Source organism: Epinephelus moara, chromosome 13, assembly GCF_006386435.1.
Source record: "Epinephelus moara isolate mb chromosome 13, YSFRI_EMoa_1.0, whole genome shotgun sequence".
Classification (NCBI taxonomy): Eukaryota; Metazoa; Chordata; class Actinopteri; order Perciformes; family Serranidae; genus Epinephelus; species Epinephelus moara.
In genome coordinates, this window is record NC_065518.1 from 30149563 (window position 1) to 30170288 (window position 20726).

The following is a 20726-nucleotide window of genomic DNA, read 5'->3' on the forward strand; positions in this document are numbered from 1 at the left end:
ACCTTTGTATCTGTCACTACCTGTGGATTTATCCGTCTGGAGTCTGGATCTGGTTCTCTTTGCAGCATCTGTCATCTTTTCTGTTTTCTTTTCTTCCTACATGTCTGTCTTTAATGCTTTAATCTGCAGTGTAAGTAGATCTCAGTTCTGGCGCAGTTTGACTCAGTTTCAAAGTGCATCAGTTACATACTGTAGAGCAGTGACTCCCAACCAGGGGTACTTGTTCTCTAGGGGGTACTTCTGCAGTTAAATTGTTAAGTTGCTCAGCTAACTTGAAACAACACCAAAACAAACTTCGTGTTGCAATCGAGACTGCGTGAAATCTACTTAGACAGCTATCAGAGAAGTTTGAACAGTTAGCTAAAGGTTGTACTTTGCTCTATTTTTTCTATCTTATTATGAGAATATTCCTAAATGTGTGCAGTGGAAACGTGTACAGTTTGGATCTATTCATCTTCTGTTCTATTCTTACATTATTTGTATTTGTATGAAATGTAATATTTCTACTGAAATTAACTTTGTATGGAAGAATTTAAGTTGCTATTACCTTTACTGTTTTTTTGTAGTGAAACACTCTCTGCTTATCAGCGCGTGATTATTTAAAAGGAATATCTGACGGCGATTTAGCACAGAGCGAATCTGATAAGTGATATGCGAAATGCGTAGTTCGCTCCTTTTTTGTTTTTAATGTAAGCAAAAAAGTGGCAACCTGAGTATCCTGGTGTGCACTGGAACATCCTTTTATGATTCACGTTAGCTAAAAGTATTACAAATGGTTGAAATACTGAGCTTAAGTATGAGATAAAACCTTGGATAACATGGCTTAAAGTAATATAAATAGTTGAAATTGCGAAGGACTCGGTTAACTGTTGAAACTGCTAAAAGTAAGAGATAAATTGTTTAAATAGCTAGCATTTTAAGTCTTGGATAAAAGGTTGAAAAGGCTGACTAAAAGTAAGGGATACAGTATATAAATCAAAACATAAGCTTAAATAAGCTAAAAGTACTGATTTGGGATAAATGGTATAAGTAGCTACACTAAGTAGGCTAATGGATAAGCTGTTACAATTGGTAACTAAAAGTAATAGATAAGTAGTTAGCTAAATGTTACCAATAAATTGCTGAAAGAGTTGACAATAACATATCGAATAAATGATTGAAAGGTTTGCCAGAATTAAGGGATAATGGTGGAAAAAGCTACAGTAGGTAACAGATAAACAGCTGAAACAGTCAGGCAGGAGCAATGAATGAACAGTTTTAACAGCTGGCATTAAATAGGATAAATGGTTGAAATATCCAGCTGCTGGCACTCAAAGTCTTAGTAGTAGCCTACAAAAGCAACTGACCAATTAGACCTAAACACTGTTCATATTTGGAACATGTGTTGTCAGTGAAGAGGTACTTGAGTTCATGTGACAGGGCTGTGGGGTTACATAAGACAAAAAAAATGTCTTGAACCACAGCTGTAGAGTGTGAAAAACTCTACTGGTATAAATCTGCACTTCAACCAATGTGATTCCAAAAGATTAGGACTGCAACTTGTTTCATTAATTGGTTCCTTTCTGGTTGAAGTTTATCAGTAAAATCATCTGCTGATTCCTGAGCTACACAATTCCTCCGTCTCCATACCTCTTACTCTTACTTTCCTGTTCTTTTACAAGCAGCTGGCATCTGATTTCACTGTTTCATTTAAAACTGTAATAGATAGTCCCAAATCAGTCGTATCTTTTTCTTTTCATGTCATGCAATCTGTCAGACTCAATGATCTGATTCATGTAAAATGATGCTTCTCACAACTGCGTTCCAAGATTTTCAAAATAATACTGATTGAGCCAAGGAGACCTACAATTATAGGGCAAATTTGAAAAGGCAATAACCGCTCATATTTCCCACACTGGGCTGGATGTTTGAACCTTTACATCCATGCTGCTTTCCAAAACTGTCAACACACAATATCAGAGGTTTCACTGTACTAAATTACCTTAAAAAATCTGTTCTTCATGTGTTTACCCTGTAGCTCTATGTAGAATTGTATCATTTGCGTAGTTTTTTAAAAAAAAAAATTTATTGATAGAACAAATAACAAAAGACTTTGCGGAGTGTTTCAGCATCTTACAAATCTTTGTTTTGGTTGACTCTTACTGCTCTCATCAGCAAATCCACATATATGCCAATGTTGCTTTGTGTCCGCTCAATGTGTAAAAAAAAAAAAAAAAAAAAAAAAAAAAAATGTTTGCTAATCCATAGTCATATCAACTATGTACAGTGATAATATGTTAGTATTTCGTTGAAAGCTTGCTCTGCTGCTCCCAAGTGGCCAAAAAGTTGCATTACTACTTTAACCAACATTCCCAGATTCCAAAAAGAAAGCAGGACCACTCAAATGCTGTGGTCATGATAATGCCATTTTCCTTGTCACGTGACACACTGTGGTTTAAAGTGTCAGATCCCCTTATCCCTATAGTAGAATCTGGTATCTAACCATAAAGATAGCTTTGGATTTATCTGTCAAGGTATTGACATTGAGCTCTAAAAGTTCTACCTCCACTACATTACTAAGGACGTGAATAAGATTTTGTTGTTGGTGCTCACAGCATTGAAAATCTCAAATAAAAAATGCCTCTCAAAGCAGACGTTACTGTTGAATATTTAGATGTAATTTCGTTTTCCTTCATTGCACTGGGGTGGAGGCAGAAATCTCAAAACCTGGACCTGCACAGCTGGACACCACAACAGGTAGGTGAGAAAATATTATGTTAGTTGGCTCTTTTTTTGTACCTTTCCTTTGCCCATCCCTGTTCATTGTGTCTCTGTCTGTCACACTTACACTGCAGCCTAAAAACATGTAAGTGGGAGAGTGTGTGTGCCTGCATGTGCGGCGGCAGCTCGGTGTTGGAAGGCGTTACTCACGAGGCATGATGCCTTGGTCTGCCAGCTGCTCTCGTGTCCTCCTCTGCTGAAGTCTTAACTGTAGGACTGGAGTTGGAGGATGGAGGAGGAGGAGGAGGGTGGGATAGATGGAGGGGAAGAGTAAGAAGAAGGGGAAAGATGAGAAAGATGTGGAAAGACAGGTAAGGGACAGACAAAAAGCAGGAAGAAACTGAGAATTCAACCCATTATAAATGCTGTTTCATAACTTGTAGTTTCAGAATAATTTCACCTCACCTACAGGCTGGTATAAAAAACACGCACATGTATCATATATACATATGCATACAGAAAACACGGGAAAAAAACAACGCTGCTTGCTCACAAATATTTCTGTGAGCAGGATGTAGGGAATGATAAACACAGCTCCTGGCTTTTAAACAGATCTGCTAGCCAGTGTGTGGTCCGCAGGGTGTGTGCACGTTTCTGTGTGCGCTTTATGTGCGTGTGTGTGTGTGTGTGTGTGTGTGTGTGTGTGTGGAAGTGGTCTAGGTGGGAGTGTGGGGTCATAAACATAGAGCCTCCCCCGTGTCTGTTGGTCTGCTTGTGTCTGTGGCTCTTTTGCTTTCTTTTTCTTTCATTGTCTATGTGTGTTTCTCTTCATTGCTGTTATCTAAAGGTCTCCATGAGATCCTGGATCTGACACACAACTATGATCTGTTCCTCCTTTTCTACAAGACCCTAATCACTTTCTGCTTGTCTTCCCTATTGTTAATTATCTCTCCCAGGTGGTTTATATTCCTGTACATTTGGCTAGATTCAAGCATTTTATGAACGTTCCTTTGATGTAATGATTTTTGTAACAGTTAGACTGAATATCAGCGAGCTCGGGTGCCACATCGTAGCGCCCCTGTGGGAGAGCACCTTCATTATGTAACACCAGGCCCTTCCCTTCATCTAACATCTGCTTTAGTTTACAGTGAGGGGGTCGTGACCTGCTGGTCGCAACATCACAGAGAGCAAACGCAGGCATTAGTTTCTCACTGAAAGCTGACCAAAACATGTAACTGATACAGCCTCTGTGAACGGAAGTTTTTTGCCCATCCCCTACGATAGTGGATAGTGCAATAGCACCCGTCTATGTATACAGGCACAAACACATGCACGTTTTGTCTCTTCTGTCATGGAAAAAGCAAAGTGACAAAGGAATGTAGACTCTTTGATTTTAATGCAAGGGACCGCTCCTCGCTGCTCTGTATTATGGGCTGACACTTCAAAACTCACATAGTGAAACCTAATAGATCTGTTACTGTTCCTTTCATTTATACCTTACTTTTGTGACAAGCTAACGTCAACGCAAGATAGTTGCATTTTAAGTCACCTAACAGCAGTGTTTGTCTCTTCTGTCACGAAAAAAGAAAGATGACAATGGAATGTAGCTGTTAGTGTGTGTAGTTAATTCTGCAGCCCGTCTTTGATTTGAACTCGAGGGCAATGCTCTGTATTATGTTATCAATAATTCTGTTTGGAGAAGCACAGCAAGCTGCTCTTTGTTGTCAGGGCTGACACTTAAATTATAACTTTGATTTTTTTCAGTCTGGACTCTCTCTTCTCTTTTTTTCCACTGTTTTTCAGTATAAGTGACTAATAGGAACAATCATTTTTGAAATTGGTCCAGTATTGCCAGCTTCAGCCTTAGCAAGAGGGCTACAAAGTAACCATTCGGGGCATGTTCGCACCGTCAGTTTATGTCCACTAAAAGTACTTGTTTTGCCACTGATCAGATTGTTATTCTAAATGTCTGACAGCATCATGGAAAGGATCCCTAATGAGACAGACCTTTTTGTTAAAGAGTAAGATTTGTTTTGTTTGACCAGAAACAACCCCAAAATCGCTTTTGCCAGCCAGACTCCATTTAAATGAACAGTGATTTAAGCATGTATGCAGTCAACATATTTTCGAACTGGGTGAATTAAGGGTTTGTTTCAACCAAACCAGAGTTGGTGATTATTGGAACAGTGGAAAGATGAGCCAAGTTGTTTTTTGTGAGTTTTATTTTGTTTCTGTCAACTTTGAATTTTGTTTTACAATGATAAAAATACTGTTTATTTAAATAGAGTCTGTCTGGTGGCTTTTGGTGATAGCAATTTCAGGGCCATTTCTAGTTAAACAAAAGGAATCTTACGCTTTAACAAAAATGATTCATCTCCACAGGGATCCTTTCCACAATGTTGTCGAACAATCTGAGCCTGTCAGTGGCAAAAACAAGCACTTTTAGTCAAGGTAAACTGACAATGTAAATTGACAGTGCGAAAACACCCAAAGTGGTTATACTGTAGCCTGTATTGCAGCTGCTGGCTGCAGTCCTCTCATTCGGTATCGTGCCATTTTCATAAATTATTGTTCTCATTAGTGACTTGGACACTAAATTCTGAAATCTGTTGTAAGACTAGCATTGTTTCATTTATTCGTGGTGCTTCTATCAAGCTAATGTGACAAGCTAACACGACATAGGCAGCTGCATTCTAAGTCAGCTAAAAGCCTTTATTCTATCCAGGCAGGTTTGTCTCTCCTGTCATGGAAAAAGCAGGATGACAAATTGAGTGTAACCAATATTATTACTTAACTCTTCGCTGCTCTATATTTACTAAAACCTTATCAATAATTCTGTCTGAAAAAACACAGCAGCTGCCATATAATCTGCTCTTTTTTTCTAAAAAGCTTTGCTAAGACCTGAGGGTTGTCTGTCTTGATTGCAGCGTGCACATGTTACAGAAAGGCTGTGTAATCACAGATCACTGAACCATACGATACTCTCCCTCGCTCACTGTTGACTTTGAAACTTAAGACATTTGTTTTAACTTGGGCTTTCTTGACAACAAAGGACATACAAATCCACAGCAACATTTACAAGTTTTCAGATTTATAGTGTAAATAAGTGATCATTTGGCCTGGTTTGCACTGGTGAAGTGGTGATAATTACACAGGCCAGTGTAGTGATATTCTGATTTATAGTCGCCCTGTGGCTAACACATTCACAGCCACCACACAAGAAAGAAACGGTCTAATAATAACATCACACTTTTACACTTAAACTCCAACGACTTAGCTAAAGAGACTGGTTGCATTTGTTACATGAATTCTCCTGAACGTTCCCTCAGCACAAGCAAGAATGTGTTCGCGACAGATGTATGAGCGCGACTGTATAACATCTAATAAACAGGTATTCCTAAATGAAGTATTAGGTTTATTTTAGTCTAATACCTCTGCATAAAGTGAAAATCCACCTTAAAACAGAACTTGCATACTTTATCGCTTTGCTCTTGGACAGTTCAAGGCAGATTTGTGAACGTGAGCCAGAGCCAGATGCAGGAGAGCCAACAGTCCACCATTAAGATACAGTTTCTGGAGCAGCTCCATTGACAGTGACTTATAGTCAACAGTGGGATAGTAGGGTGATGAAGAAAAAAGCGCAAAAGCCAACCCATTCCACAGGTAAGTGCTTTTTTATCTGTTGCCAGAGTACCATTCATTGTCAGTGGAGGGTGTCTAAATGTTGTCTTTCATATTATTACTTATTATCAGTTTTGTCATAAATTTAAGCAAGGGAAACTTCTGCCAGGATCATGGAAGTAACATTTTTTTTTTTGGTCTTACGGGATGTTCTATCCTAAGGCTCAATTAACACGATACACACAAAATTATGCTAACACTTAAGTCAAAAAATAAAGCTCAAACAAATTGTAACTCAAGTAATTCATTACAATTAATCATTTAATTAGAATTTTTCATTATCAAGCCTAGTCCTAAACTATGTTGGTAGTTGAGGTTCTGTTCCTCACTTGAGGAAGCCTGAGCTAACATGACAAGCTAACGTGACATGCATATGTTACAGTAGGGCTGCTGCATGTCAAACACCCTTAGTTTTAACCATCATTTTTCCTTTCACAGTTTCTTAACTGCCTCACCTTAACTGTCAGATGGTTTGTAATCATAGTGATCCATTTGGCGCGATTCACTAGATTTCTTTGTTGCGTTAGCTTAGCAAACAACAACAACTTGGTTCAATAATAGGGCACACAGTGGGTCAGATGGAATGAATTGTGAATTTACGGATCATTATGGATAAAATATTTGATATATTTTCTCACACTGTGATCTAATTTTGAATAAAACATGACTAAGGACTGTTTGTTATTAATGAGAGGGGAGGGGGTGGTGCAAAAAAGGGGGAGGCATTTCCTATTTTTTTAGGCTCATGGGAGGGACGTTTTTTTTTATCTGAGCTTAGGGGAGGGGAATACAACTTTTTGTACTTATGGTGCGTTCCAGGCAGGCTTTTGAACTCGTAAGTCACGACTTCAAGTCACGAGTTACAACTTTGTAGCGTTCCAGGAAAGTTACGGCAAACTGCCAGTTACTTCCTGTTTAACGTTGGACATGGCGAACCGTATTGTGCTTCCCCAATATTTCTGTCGCCAAAGGTGCCTGCTCCTTGCTCATTTGAGCGAAACAGGTCACAGTTGCTATTATACTTCTTATTTTACGTTATCTGTGTGTTTGGAAATGTATTTTGTATTGATTATTCTTGCACTGGAAACCAGCTGTTAGAGCGGCTGCCAATAATGCGTTAACATTAGGGTTATTTTATGTCTATTTCTCACCATGTATCACCTGCATCAACATCGCATCCATAGGGCTGCCATTGTTATTTAGAGGAGTAAGGTAATTGGTTTAGAGGGCTGTGTGACGTCAGAAAGCGTAACTGGGAGTATATCGATCTGGTACGAGTTCACGGGTGGGAAGTTACGGGTTTGACTGCCATTCCAGTGCACTTTCACGGGTTACAGGTTGTGAAAACACGAGTTACGGGTTGCCCTGGAACGCACCATTATTTTACCACCGATTTATAAAGAAAACATTGGAAGGCATGTTTTCCTTCAAAATCACCAAAATTACACCATTTATCATAGCCAGAAACTGTAAAAACAGAAATTATCATTGGATTTCAAATTTCCGACAGTGCTTAAACACATTATGTGGGACACATGCTTCTCTCAGGAAAAAAACATAACCAAATCTAAGCTGAAAATATCGATGTTTCATCAAAATCACTTTATGCTCATTCAAAATTTTGCAAAAAATAAACCATTCGTGCTAACTAACCAGCATACAAGACAATAGAGAAAAACCAAGGCTTTTTTCAACTCCAGGATTTCGTCTTCAACTTTTAACTTTCAAACATCAAAGGGTAAGTTTTTTAATCTAACAACTTATTTGTGGTGAAGAAAGGGTCGTGCATTTTCCCCAAGTCACTCAGGGAGGCTCAAGAAAAAAATGTATTTGTAGCTTCAGGGAAGGTCAAAAAAATAAATAAAATTAAGTCACATCCCAGCCACTCCTGTCCTCTGAACAGTCCCAAAACTAGCGATATACAGCCAACAAAATGCAAGACTGGGTTTTTTGTTTGTTTGTTTGTTTGTTTTTGGGGTTTTTTTGGGTGGGGTGGGGGAGGTACAAAAATATAGGTAGGCCTATATTTCATATATTCACATTTAGCAGTCAATTTTTCTCTGTAAGTCAGGTGAAAACATCAACAACCCTTGGATTGGGTGTGGCAGCTGATATAAAACAGGTGTTTGGGAAAGAAAGTGTGTGTGGTGCTGATTTACAGTTCAACATGTGTTTGACACCTTGTAGCACTGATTTAACTCATATTTGACGCCTCTGTCATACCATTATGTAATGGCAGTGAGCTTGAGAGCACGGGGCACAGCCCTTTGAGCTGTTAATCAAAGCGGCATGAGAACTAGTCAGTAACACACACATTCACAAAACATTTGGAGGTCCGAGGGGAGCACTTAAGTGAGATCTTTATCTTTCCCTTTAGCTTCACCAATGCAGCGGCAGTTCCCATGGCTTTGATAATGTAGTTAAAGCGTGGTGCAAAAGAGCAACAATTGCTGTTTTTCACAGGGCACTGAATGTAACTCGAGCTGCCGCAGCTTACAGAAAACTGTAAATCCAGCACAACCAGATCGTCTTAGACTCCCCCTGTCATCGGCAGTTATCACAGAAAGATTTATGTATAGTTTTACTTCTCTTACGCACAACATTTCAGTCATGCACTCATAAATTCACCCAACCAGTCATGTCAGTTGTACCTTGTATAACCCAACATTAATCCCCCCCACACACACACACACTGTAGCATCAAGCTGACTTGTAGGAAGATGACCTTTATGGCAGTAAGACACTATCTCTACATCTGTGCGCTATTAACCAGCTAGAGCGCGTGGCTTTGTGCAACACAGAACCTGAATCAACCCAATTAGCAGAATAAACATTGGCATTGTATATTTCTGTATGTTTAAATTTTAAGTTTCAATTTTCAATTTTATATTGTGACATCAATGTGGTTAATGTGTGGTAAGGTTCAGGCACAAAAACCATTTGATAAGAGTCAGGAAAACATCATGTTTTGGCTTTAAATACCTGGTTTGTTCCCGACAAACACAGCTGGAAATGTCCCAAACTCTTGTTCAAAAACACTTGTTTTTTGTTGATCTCAAGCAGTGGTCTGCTGCTGCTGCAGTCACAACATCCACCATCGCCGCCTCCTCCTGACGAAAAAATTAGCTCATACACATCTAATCTCAACTACCTCACATGTATGAAATGTACAAATGTCGGATACGTTGTTTGCATAAATGTACAATGCAAATGTTTTATTCTGGTGACTGGGCTGCCTCAGCCACCTTGGTGAAAAAACTCGTGCTGCTTTTGAACACAGCCATCCCCCCTGTCATGTTCCCCGGAGCACTGGGGGTCATTTCCCACCCTGCTGATCTGCTCTAAACAACTCAAAGGAAAAGCATCATTTACCCTGCCATTTCTGGGAGGGCAATTACAGCTCACTGGCAAATTGCAAGTAAGGACTGAATCCTCCAGTTTGTACATTCACAGCAGAGGCAGTCATTTATATCAAACTTTACAGAGCAGAGAGCTGCATTTGAGCTCTGTTGTTGCCACCATCAGTTACATTCTCCTCAGGGAGGTGGCAGTGTTGGTCAGACTGCACACACTGTAGTAGTACAGCGCAAACACACATGCTCAGCCTTGCAGAAAGTATGTTCTATGTGTGTGTGAAGCAGATAGATGGATACAAAGCCCCAACAGCTGCTGTGCGTTAAGGGGAGTTTAAATCAGTGCTGTAGTCAGTGCCCTTCCTCCCTCTTTGATATGCCCAGGTACACACACCCACACACATACACAAGCACCATCAGCTTCCAATTCAGCCATATTAAGATAACCTCTGACCCCTCTGCAGTGTCTAATCTCTCGTTATCAGCGTGCACAGAGCCACAGAGTGAGAACCCCTCGCTGGTTTCCCCCTTAGCAGCAGCAGGTCAACGAATGGAACGCAACAAGTGCGCTAACCTGCCCAAGGAATCGGCCTCACATGTCGCGCTTTTACAAGGAGGCTGATGGACATCAAAGAAGAGCTGTAAATCCATCACAGTGTGACAAGGTTCGTCCTCAGGGCACAGCGCTCTGGAGGATTTCTGACTTATGCTGGCCTCCCTCTGGTATTCCTCACATCCACAGTATATTACATACACCTGTCACTTTGCTGGTGTCACTGAAGAGCACATTGGGAGTGTCAACACAGCTCATCCAAGACAGATGAATGACATATCGTATACAGGATCGCCTATAAATGCCAAGTGTTGACAGACAAACTGCTTGCAAGGCTCTTAAGAATAAACACAGCTGTACACAACATGTGTTCTCTGATAAACTTGACAGTGCATGCACAGATACAGAGAAGTCACATGTCAATCCTCATTGGACTTACCTGATCTAAACTTGCTTCGTATCAGTATGGAGTGTTCAGAGCCCAGAAGAGTCATAATGCTCACAGTACAGTTCCAGTGTTTAAAAGTTGCAAAATAAAGTCACACACGGTACACACTTCGTCCCCCCCCGGCCACCTCTGGACGCCAGACTGAGATGAGCTGGAGTGGACCCAGCCTGCCTCATTAACAGCTCTACAGGAAAAGTAGTGTGTATGTCTCTCAGCCAGTGTGCACACTAGCAGAAGCCCTCTGCTCTCTGTGGGCTGCTCTCCCTTCCTGCCTCCTCTTCTCTGCTCTCTCTCCCCCGGGGGCTGATGTGTGGGTCTGCGGGCCAGTTAAGCTTTGGTCCCATCTAGCTGAGAACTCTGAGCAGAGCCAGGGACAGCACAGAGATATGCCCTACTCGGGGAGGGGCTACCCGGCCAGGGTTTCCTCTAAGCCCCGCCTGCCACAGCCCGGAGGCTGGACGAGGCTTGGCTGATGACTTCTTCCTCCCTTGCCACAAGTGTAAATATATCTGCCTATCAGCCCTGCTGACTGTCATTAGAGAGGAGAGAGGGAGGGGGAGATCAAGATAGAGACGGACGCTGATAGTGGAGCAGCAGTACAGCCAGGAGGGAGAAAGTGGGAAAAGCAGGGATGCAACAAGTTTCACTTCTTGCCATGTGCCAGCAGCTGAAAAACAACAAGTCAGCCTATCAACTTTGGATCCAGGTATTAGAAATTTTAAGTTGGTTTGGTTCAGTATTCCCTTAAAGTCTAAACTTATATTTACTGGGGGGCCTGTCCCAAGCACTAAACATATCCAAGTGTACATTTTCTGTTATCTTGGGGATCGTAAGAGTCTGTCAAGTTATTTTAAGACACTGGAAGGAAACAAAGGCCCCAGAAGTGCAAGAGTGAGTTAGTGAAATGATGGAAACAGCAACAAATGTATGCTTAGCAGAATGAATGGCAATCAGGAGGCAGGGGTGTCTCCCTGGGACCAGTTCTGGGTTTACATTAAAATGAAAGATAGGTCTAAACACATATCAGTCTCCTCTGAGACTATGTGTTCCTGTAGTAAGACTCAAGATATATGTATGGTATGTTTTCCCTGTAGTCTAGCTCTTTTTTTTCTCTTTTCCTTATGGATTTATTTGTTTGTTTACTATCTATGCACTGAAGTCTAACTCCATACTATAAAAAAGTACCAGTTTTTTCAGTACCCTGAACCCTTGTTCACTTTGACTGGATATTTCCTGGTCTATCCTCTGACATTAGATCTAATTTTATGACTTACAGTGCTCACTGTTACAGCACCTAACTGCCTCTGTGGATCAAAATGCTTGGGACATATAGTGGGACATATAGCTTATAGTGATCAAGTAGTGTGCTTGCAGTGTTTATTTTGTCTTTTCATACATGGCAATATACGGGAGAATGTTTTAAAACTACAGTTCTATTCTTGAAAATTTTTTACTCACACGGGCAAAGCACTTGTAGTTAAAGCCGCCTTCGTCAATTGGATTAATAATGTCCAGTCACGTAATGCCCCTTGAGCGGCCCTTGGTGAGGAAGAAGGCGGAAGAATTGGCAACGAGCCTGGGAGAGGACAATTTTAAAGTTTCCATAGGCTGGTTTGAGTGATTTAAAAAGAGTAGGGACAGATGAGACAAGAATACAGAGGAAAACATTTGGAATGCCGATGAGAGAGGAATTTATCTTCAAGTACCTGATGGTAATTTGAAAAGAGTTTGAAATGACTGCACTGTGTTTTGAAACCATCAGTAAAATTGTCAATTATCTGCATGAGAAATGAAGAAAAGAAACAGTTACTATAATAATTCGCTTATCGTGATCCGTTTGACTTGGACAAACTTGACCACTAAAAGAGGTTTCCACTGTATAACCAACACTGCTTTTGTCCTCCTTTATCTACAGTTCTCCTTCTCTATGCTTCGGCAACACAGCTATGAAGAAGAATTGGATTTATCAATGAGATTGAAAAAACACGCTCATTACAGTTGATCACAAAGTGTTCTNCATACTACATTTTTGAAAAAAGCCTTAAATGAAAGCTGAGAGTCTGCACTTTAAGCAGGTATTCATTGTTTCATTTAAAACCCATTGTGGTGGTGTACGGAGCCAAAATGACGACAACTGTATCATTGTCCAAATATTTATGGACCTGACTGTATATGGTGGATTTTTTTTCTGGGCCTAAATCTGGTCTTAGAACGCTTTGATTTATCGATGTTCACTACAAAAAGTGATCAGTTGAGTGCAGTCAGTCACCCAGCAGCTGAGAAGCAGGAGGTTTATCCTCCTCTCCAGCCTGTATTCAACAAGGCATCCCTTCCTCCAGCTCCCACATACCAGTCAGACATTTGTCAGAGTTGAACTGAGCTCCGTGCCCGCTCTCCTCAGGGGCGGCGTTAGCCAACTGCAGCTCACAGACACCACATAGCCTCCAAAACGTCCTTCAACACAGCATGTCAGCTGGACACGTTGAGACTTTCTCTGCAGTTGTTTATTCAGAGAAGTGATTTGAACATATTATGGAATGTGACGCAATGCTTGAACCTCGGCACACTAGAAACGCAGCATCAAAATCCAGCGCAGTCAGAATGTTGAGTCATTTATGTGTTCTTGTTTCTGTTGGACAGCAGGTGTCAAAGTCTGTGCTGGCTGTTGTTCCAGGACGCTACTGTCTCACTAAAGCCAGATTAAAAGGTTCAGTGAATACAGCTGAGAATGTGGGGAGGCTAAACCTGTCCCTGTACCAGTTTGGCTTCCTGTCCCTACATGCACTTTACAAAGGGCAATACAAGAAAGTCACAAGATAACAGTTCCACCTTTTGTATTACATTATTGAACTTATTTTAAGGTAAGTGGTCTTTATTTTACTAAGTAACATATTCAATCTATTTCTCAGGCTGGGCTAATAACAAACAGGCCTGAAAGGTGGACTGTATTGTTGTCACATGAATAATAGACTGAAAACCTCTGTCGTCTGTATGTGAAGTATGGAGCCAGGAAACATTTAGCTTAGCTTAGCGTAAAGACTGGAAGCAAGGGGAAACAGCTAATCTGAAATCATGCATTTTAATTCGATTTTTAATTTATGTGCAGTCTTAAGCACTTCTACACATAGAAAAAAACTGGCTTTGTAAATTAAAAAAAATATATAAAAAATTAATTTAACCTTATCACTTGGCAGTACCAACATGGCCCACATGGGCACTCCGACACCCGCTGATTGAGAATTGCAGTACTTGAAGGGACACTTACCTTTCTGGAAACTTTACACTTTTCTTTGTTTAGGTTAAAATGCTATTAATAAGCCTTCTGGCGAACGCTCGCTGGACATGAAATGGATTACATCTGACTGTGGAGATCCACTCACTGAGGAGTGAGGGACTGCTGCGTCCTTGTGCTCACAGAGACATGGATGAATCATCTGGTAAGTTCCGTGGTGTATACACAAACTATTCATAATGCTGTGATGTGAAGAGGATCTCCCAGTTCTGCTCTCAGGATGTGGAGTTTTTGACTGTGAAGTGTCGACCCTTTTCATCTTACTATTGCACTATATGTTCTTTCTTATACGTTGCAGAAATGTTGCATGTTTGTAAATGTTTTGTTTCTTTTTGCTTGGGGTATGCGAAATGTCAGTTCGTTTTTGTGCTGCGCATAAAAATGACACATAAAGAAGTTCAGTTCAGTTCATAACATTATATATGACAACACAGCATCCAGTTGCTAATGGCTAAAGTTAGCCTACTGTAGCGTAGCCTCTGAAACATTAATGTTATCTTCCTTGTGCGTTTCCACTTACTTGTAACATTAATGCTGCTATCTAACGTTAGCACTGTAACCTTATTCTAAAACTCATCAGTCATCACTGACTCCAATTGAGTTTTAAAACTCCGGGTTTGCATTTGTAACGTTACACTCGCCCTCCTCTTCCGTGTATCTAATGTTACCATGCCAACGCCTATGTCTATCATAGACGTAATGAGGACGTAATGGAGGAGGGGGGAGTAGGCCTGTGGAGGGAGGTGGAGTTGCAGGAGGAGGAGGATGGGACTTTGGAGGGAGGCAGGAGCAGGAGGAGGAGGATGGGACTTTGGAGGGAGGCAGGAGTTGTGGATGTTCAAATTTTTTCTAAGTGTGAAATGCAAGAAAGGCAAAAGTTGCTTTAAGTAATGTTTTAGCCCTAAATGACTTTTAATATATTAGTTACTCAGCCGTGTTACGTAGAATTTGGGAAGAAAGCTTGGCTTTTCTCAAATACCACCATGGTGAATGAAGAATGAATTGATGAATGATGAATTGTAGTCATAGGTGATCACATTTAACAACAGCAAAACTATACCAAAACATCCATTTAGAAACTCACACAACTCATGCAGTATGAGCCAAATCTCATTTATCCAGTTGTATGCACAGTAGTTACCATACACATGCATTTTTACTAAAATAATAAAAGTAACTTTCCTGCACCATAAAAATATTATGGTGTTTGGGAAGTACTGAGCTGGATAAATAAGACTTGGATTATACTGCATGAGTTTTGTGAGAGTTTATAAACGGAAGTTTTGACATAATTTTACTGGTTAAATGTGGACCCCTACGACATCAATTCATCAAACATATCCGTTTTTGGATTCTTTGCTGGAGACATGCAATAAAACCAAGTTCTTTCTGAATTCAATGTAACATGGTGTGAGTACATATACAAATGATTATTAGGGGGTGAGGAGTATTCCTTTTAGAGGTTCTGGTCATAGACTGTAAAAATAATAGATGTAAACTCCGTGACGTCACCCCTTGGTTTGTGGACCCCCATTTTGAAGCCTCACTTCACAGAGAAGTTGAGGACACTATGGGCAGACAGCCTGTCAATTAAAGCGACCCACCCTTTCTTTTTACAGATTATTTGTCTCATTTAGTGCTGTGTGAATATAGTGACAGCTGAAGCAAATACGCCACAAAATTTATTTTTCAATATAAGTTACCAACTACAGCTTTAAAAACAAGCCCTTTTTGCTCAGAAATTGTACTAAAAGGCTGCCACAAAGTTCCTTCTTTATACCTCCTTTGCATTTTTTTCATAGCACCAAACAACAGTGGCATGCCGACATTACGGAAGCAAAAGAGGGGTAACAGGTGTGACATGTAACACAGTGCTACCCTTTAGCGTTACATTAACATACTCATAGACAGTGCTTCATTAACAATAACAATGGTGTTAACATGGCAATAAAAATCATTTACAGTCACTGTTAAATGATGTCAGATCTTGTCCTCTGCTGCTGAGGTTAAGGAGCTCCTGGACCTCTTTGTTTTACCAATTTGTGGACATTTTTGGCCACTGTTCTTCTTCCCGCAGTTAGCTGCTAACTGCTATCAGCCACTTTTACCGTTATACAGAGGTTGTTCTGGCACTGTTACTACCTCAAATGCCACCTCAAAGACAAGGCCACTCAGTCCCCCCATTCTGCTATTATACCTTTTATATAAAAAGTCGAGGTGGCATAACCTTTCTTGAAGAGGCAGTTTAAGAGGCTTAAGATACAGTCTTTAATGCAAACTAAATATCTAAGTAAGAAAGACTTTTGTATTCAGACTTAAACTCTAGTTGAACTGATGGTAGATGGCTTCACTGGTGTAAAGAAAAATGACGCTTTTTCTGGAAAATTCTTGAAAGAAGTTGAGTGAGCCTTTTTTTTAGAGGCTCAGTTGATGACAAAGCTTGTATGAAGGGGAATGTTTTCAGAGACCAGAGTTCAGCTCCTGAATGACTAATATCTGCTCAGAGGGGCATATCTGTCTGTGTTACATCCTCCTCCTGAAGCTCCTCACTGTCACGTATGACGATGCAGAACAATTCATGTTTTCATTTCAAGACCCTTTCCCATGAATTTCTCAGTTTCATGGCTTATATAAAATCTTTTATTTTACTTTAGATGTCAGATAGTATTTCATAGTGGCCTGATTCTATGATAATTCCCAAAAAATATTATCAGGTAATTTTTATGTACCCTACAGCCAATATTTTTTTGTATAAAGCTTGCGGATTTCACCAAATTATACAATATATCTTGTTCGTTCATAGAAGGCAATTTTTTGCAGTGTTCCTTCTCTGTCCCGACGTCATTCCTCCCTTCATTTGATCTCAATGTTGCCTTTGTTACTTTTTCTATCTACCTTGTTTATCCCCAGGAGCCCATCTCCGGCTTGACTCTGTCCCAAAGTTATTATTCTCTTAAAATATCCACCAATTTCCCACCCTGTCACCATAAAGTTTGCTACTGTAAATAAAAAGAATACCAAAAAAGACGTGTGTGACTACCACAGGCCTTTTCTCCACATTGTGTAAAAGCAGCAGTGACACAGCACTAATCAGTCATTGAGAGCTTTGTCCAGCAACAGCTCACTGCTTCTGCCTCGCCGCTATCCATTTTAATCTCTTCACACCATAAACACTGCTTGGCTTTTGTTGCCGAGGAGCCTCCACACACACAGCAGTGCGATGCACACACACCAAAACATATAATCATTTAATGTAATAAATGACACGGCATATCTGTTTGCTGTAGCCCGTGCGCTGACGTGTGCCGGAGCGAGCTCCAAAAACCCATACAATGCTCAAGTCAAATATTTACATAGAAGCTTCTCAGGCTGCAAATCTATCGTTGACACTCGCTGGTACATTTGTCTTGTATGCGGGGTGAATGAACACACACACAAATTACACAGATGTTCATGCACGCACACACACCAGTCCTGCGTCTTAATTAGCAGGTGAAAGTGCTTAAAGGGAGGGTCTGTCAGAGGGTTTGACAGTGTACACACAGCGTCTCAGAGAGATTCCTGAAGAGGTCACCCAGCCCTGGCTTAATCCTCCCCTTTAATTGGGCCCTATGTCAACGGATGTGACAAGTCGCATCTGAACTGTCTGGAGCTATACATGTGTGTGTGTTCGAGTGTGTGTGTGTGTGTGTGTGTGTGATGAAAAGAAAAAGACAGAGAAAGAGATCACGCTCACATACCAATTAGACAGATTTGAGTGCACATTTTCCACATTATATACAACAAACGTGCGGCAAGGTGTCACACTCCAGCTCTTTTCGCTCCACTGTGTGATGCATATCGTAAAAATGTATGCTCCTATGATGCAATAAGTCATACGCCTTTTGCGTGGATCACATTAAAAACACAAATTCCATAATGCAACGACCGACCCCAACGTGTTTATTGGCTGGCTGCACAGACATCTAGATCAAAAATGACTGTTAGTGTTTTGTGTGATTTCTTGTGTTTTAGATAAAGCAGATGTGACCAGTTGAAATGCCCAAACTGTGCAAAATATCATAAAAATGAAGTCTAAATTCAGTGAGGGAATTACAAACACTTATTACTTAAAATGTGTCTGGAATTTTTACAACATCGTCATCTTGCCATCAGTTCCAGTAAAAGATGAATCAGTGGTGTTAAGCTGCTGATAGGAGCAGTTCCGTATTTGAAATGCTTTAAATATCTCTGTTCATATGCCATCCGTGGAATCCAGCTGTCCCCAGGAGGACGTGTACCAGAATACACTGTCCAGTGTAGTATGAATGGAACATGTGCTGGACACAATGAGAGCTGGGCTGTAGAGCATGTACTCAGCTGTTATACTGCAATTATCTCTCTATCTTCAGGCCTTCAGTCATCTCCTCCTTCCTGCCTGCTTCCGTCATTGGAGGACAGAGACAGTCCTTCAAATGAGTTAAAACCAAGCAAAGGTGAGGCAGGAAAAGCGGTGTGTGTGCTGAGGTTGGGATGAGGCAAGAGGGTTGCATTAGAGGAGGATGGTAGATAAGAGGGTTGATAGAGCGCGGGTAAAGACTTTGTTTGACGACAAGAAGTGAGGTTGTCAGGAGTGCACAGGATATGGGTGGGGGGTCTTGGAGGGCACTGTGTTTGTAAAGGGGCAGACAGAGTGGCCTCCAAGGCCCCAGCAGCAGCAGTGGCAGCAGCAGCAGCAGCAGCAGCAGCTGTGTCCTGTCAGTCTGAGTGCTGTGTCTCAGATAGTAGCTCTCCACTGCTCGCTGTCCCTGTGCTGGGTGGCTCTCAGGTAAACACTGACATTTAAATGGCCAATAAGGATGCCGGAGAAAGAGTCCTATACAAGTTAGGCCCAGAGATTGTATGAAATAATGGACATAGATACTGTGACGTCACTGATTAGTTTGTCGACCCCTGTTTTAAAGCCTCAAATTTGGCAATTCGGCCAAGATTCAACCATCTTGTTTTTTGGGGCCAGAAGTGACCATACTTGAACAAGTGGGTGGAGCTGTGGAGGAATGAGGTATGGATCGGACTGAGACACTGTGGTGATATCTCACAGACAGCCTGTCACTTAAAGTGGCCAGCCCCCTACAGTTGTCATGAATGGGGAAATTAGCTAAAGGGACCAAAATCATTTTTTGTACCAGACTGTAAACATGTGTATTTATGCTGTAAAGTTGGGTACTTTAACATGGGGGGTCTAGGAAGATTGTCTTGCTTTTTGAGCTAGCCTCAAGTGGCCATCTGAGGAACTGCAGTTTTTGGAACTTCTATGTTGGCTATATTTTTCAGCCCCATAGGTTGCCACTCTGTGAGGCCAAACAAAAAGAATTAAAGTCATCACAGACTCAAGGTCATGGTGACCTTGACCTTTGACCACCAAAATCTAACCAATATATAACTGAATTCAGGTTTCTGCCAAATTTGAAGAAATCCCCACATTTTTTTTTAGGATATTCACAATGTTAGAACCATGTCCGTTGAGGATGCTAACTTCTGGATGGGACACATAGCTTCAGCCACAGTCTTTTAGCACAACATCACCTATGTAGCTTATTTAAGACCCCTTTCACAAGAGTCTTGTTTTAAAATGAGTCAGCTGGAAACATTATGGTCATTTGGAGACCTAGATTTCAACCAATTCACTGAGCCTACATCAGCTCATTAGCTAGCTAGCTACAACTAAGAAAATCTGTTCCTGACAGCTGTCATTTCAGGCAGCAAAATGGATGAACTAGAAATCAGAAATTTTTGTCTACCTTTGTCTGAAATCAAGGAATAACTGTTTCAAAAATGACTATGAATCCTGATGATAAATATTCCATTATTCTGATTGTAAACTCCTTGTGTGCCATGCCTGGACAGAAAGCTTGACAGGCATTGTCATAGTAACTAAGGGGGGCAGGGCTTTGTGATGGTCAATTGGTGGAATTTGACTTTAATTTGTCTGAAAATGTAACTTCCTCATGCATTCTGTTGCATGATGTATTTTGCATCAGTGTTAAAGTGAACTTGAAGCTATGTTTTTGTAAGCTTTCATTTATCATTTAGCTCCACTGTAAAAAATGAAGAAGTCAACGGGGTGATTTGAGGTTAGATGATGGAAGTTGGATTAGTCAACAGAGAGACTTGAGAGTGATTTGGTCTTTTATCAGCACCCAATCAGTCTTATCAGAAAACTGAGGGGTTTCTCACGACACAAGGTGGAGGAGGCAGAAATATACTGTGAGAGGAGCAGAAGAGGTGGAGGAGGGTGGGAAACAGAGACGTGGACAGAGCCAGACATGGAGTCAGGTTCAGCCTCTCCCCTTCGCCTCTGAGCTGTGCTTTATAACGAAGAAACTCCAGGGGGAGCGAGCCGAATCCAAACCAGAAGTGACAGAAAGACGAGCCCCAGCCAACAACCTCCACTCCTGTCTCCATCTTTATCTGTTCTGTGGCGCGGTCACTTCCACTCTGCTTTCTCTCCTCAGGCCTCTGCGGGTCTGAGGGCCATGCGTCTGCCGCCAGGCTGGAAATGTCAGTGTGTTTGAAAGACAGCGGTGCTGCAACCTTTCTGAATGGAAGAGCACGAGGGACGTAGTTTGTCTCCACGTCATGTAAAACCCCAAAACACAGAGGGAGGTACTGTTTTGTGTTTTTGTTCTTGTTTAGGTTTCGGCAATTGACTTTGCCTCC

General features: G+C 41.0%; 1 protein-coding gene across 7 annotated transcripts in view; it reads right to left on the reverse strand.

Annotated features, from left to right (window-relative positions):
- myocd (myocardin) overlaps positions 1-20726 on the reverse strand; it is a 149487-nt gene that overhangs the window by 23015 nt on the left and 105746 nt on the right. For 4 of the 7 annotated variants that reach the window (XM_050060729.1, XM_050060730.1, XM_050060731.1 and 1 more), the window contains one exon: positions 2911-2976. The exons of 1 other annotated variant lie outside the window; for it this stretch is intronic. In XM_050060729.1, the coding sequence (XP_049916686.1) occupies positions 2911-2976 (66 nt within the window). Of the gene's footprint in view, positions 1-2910; positions 2977-10726; positions 11032-20726 lie in introns of those variants that run through there. 2 more of the 7 variants (XM_050060735.1, XM_050060736.1) reach the window with 2 other exon arrangements.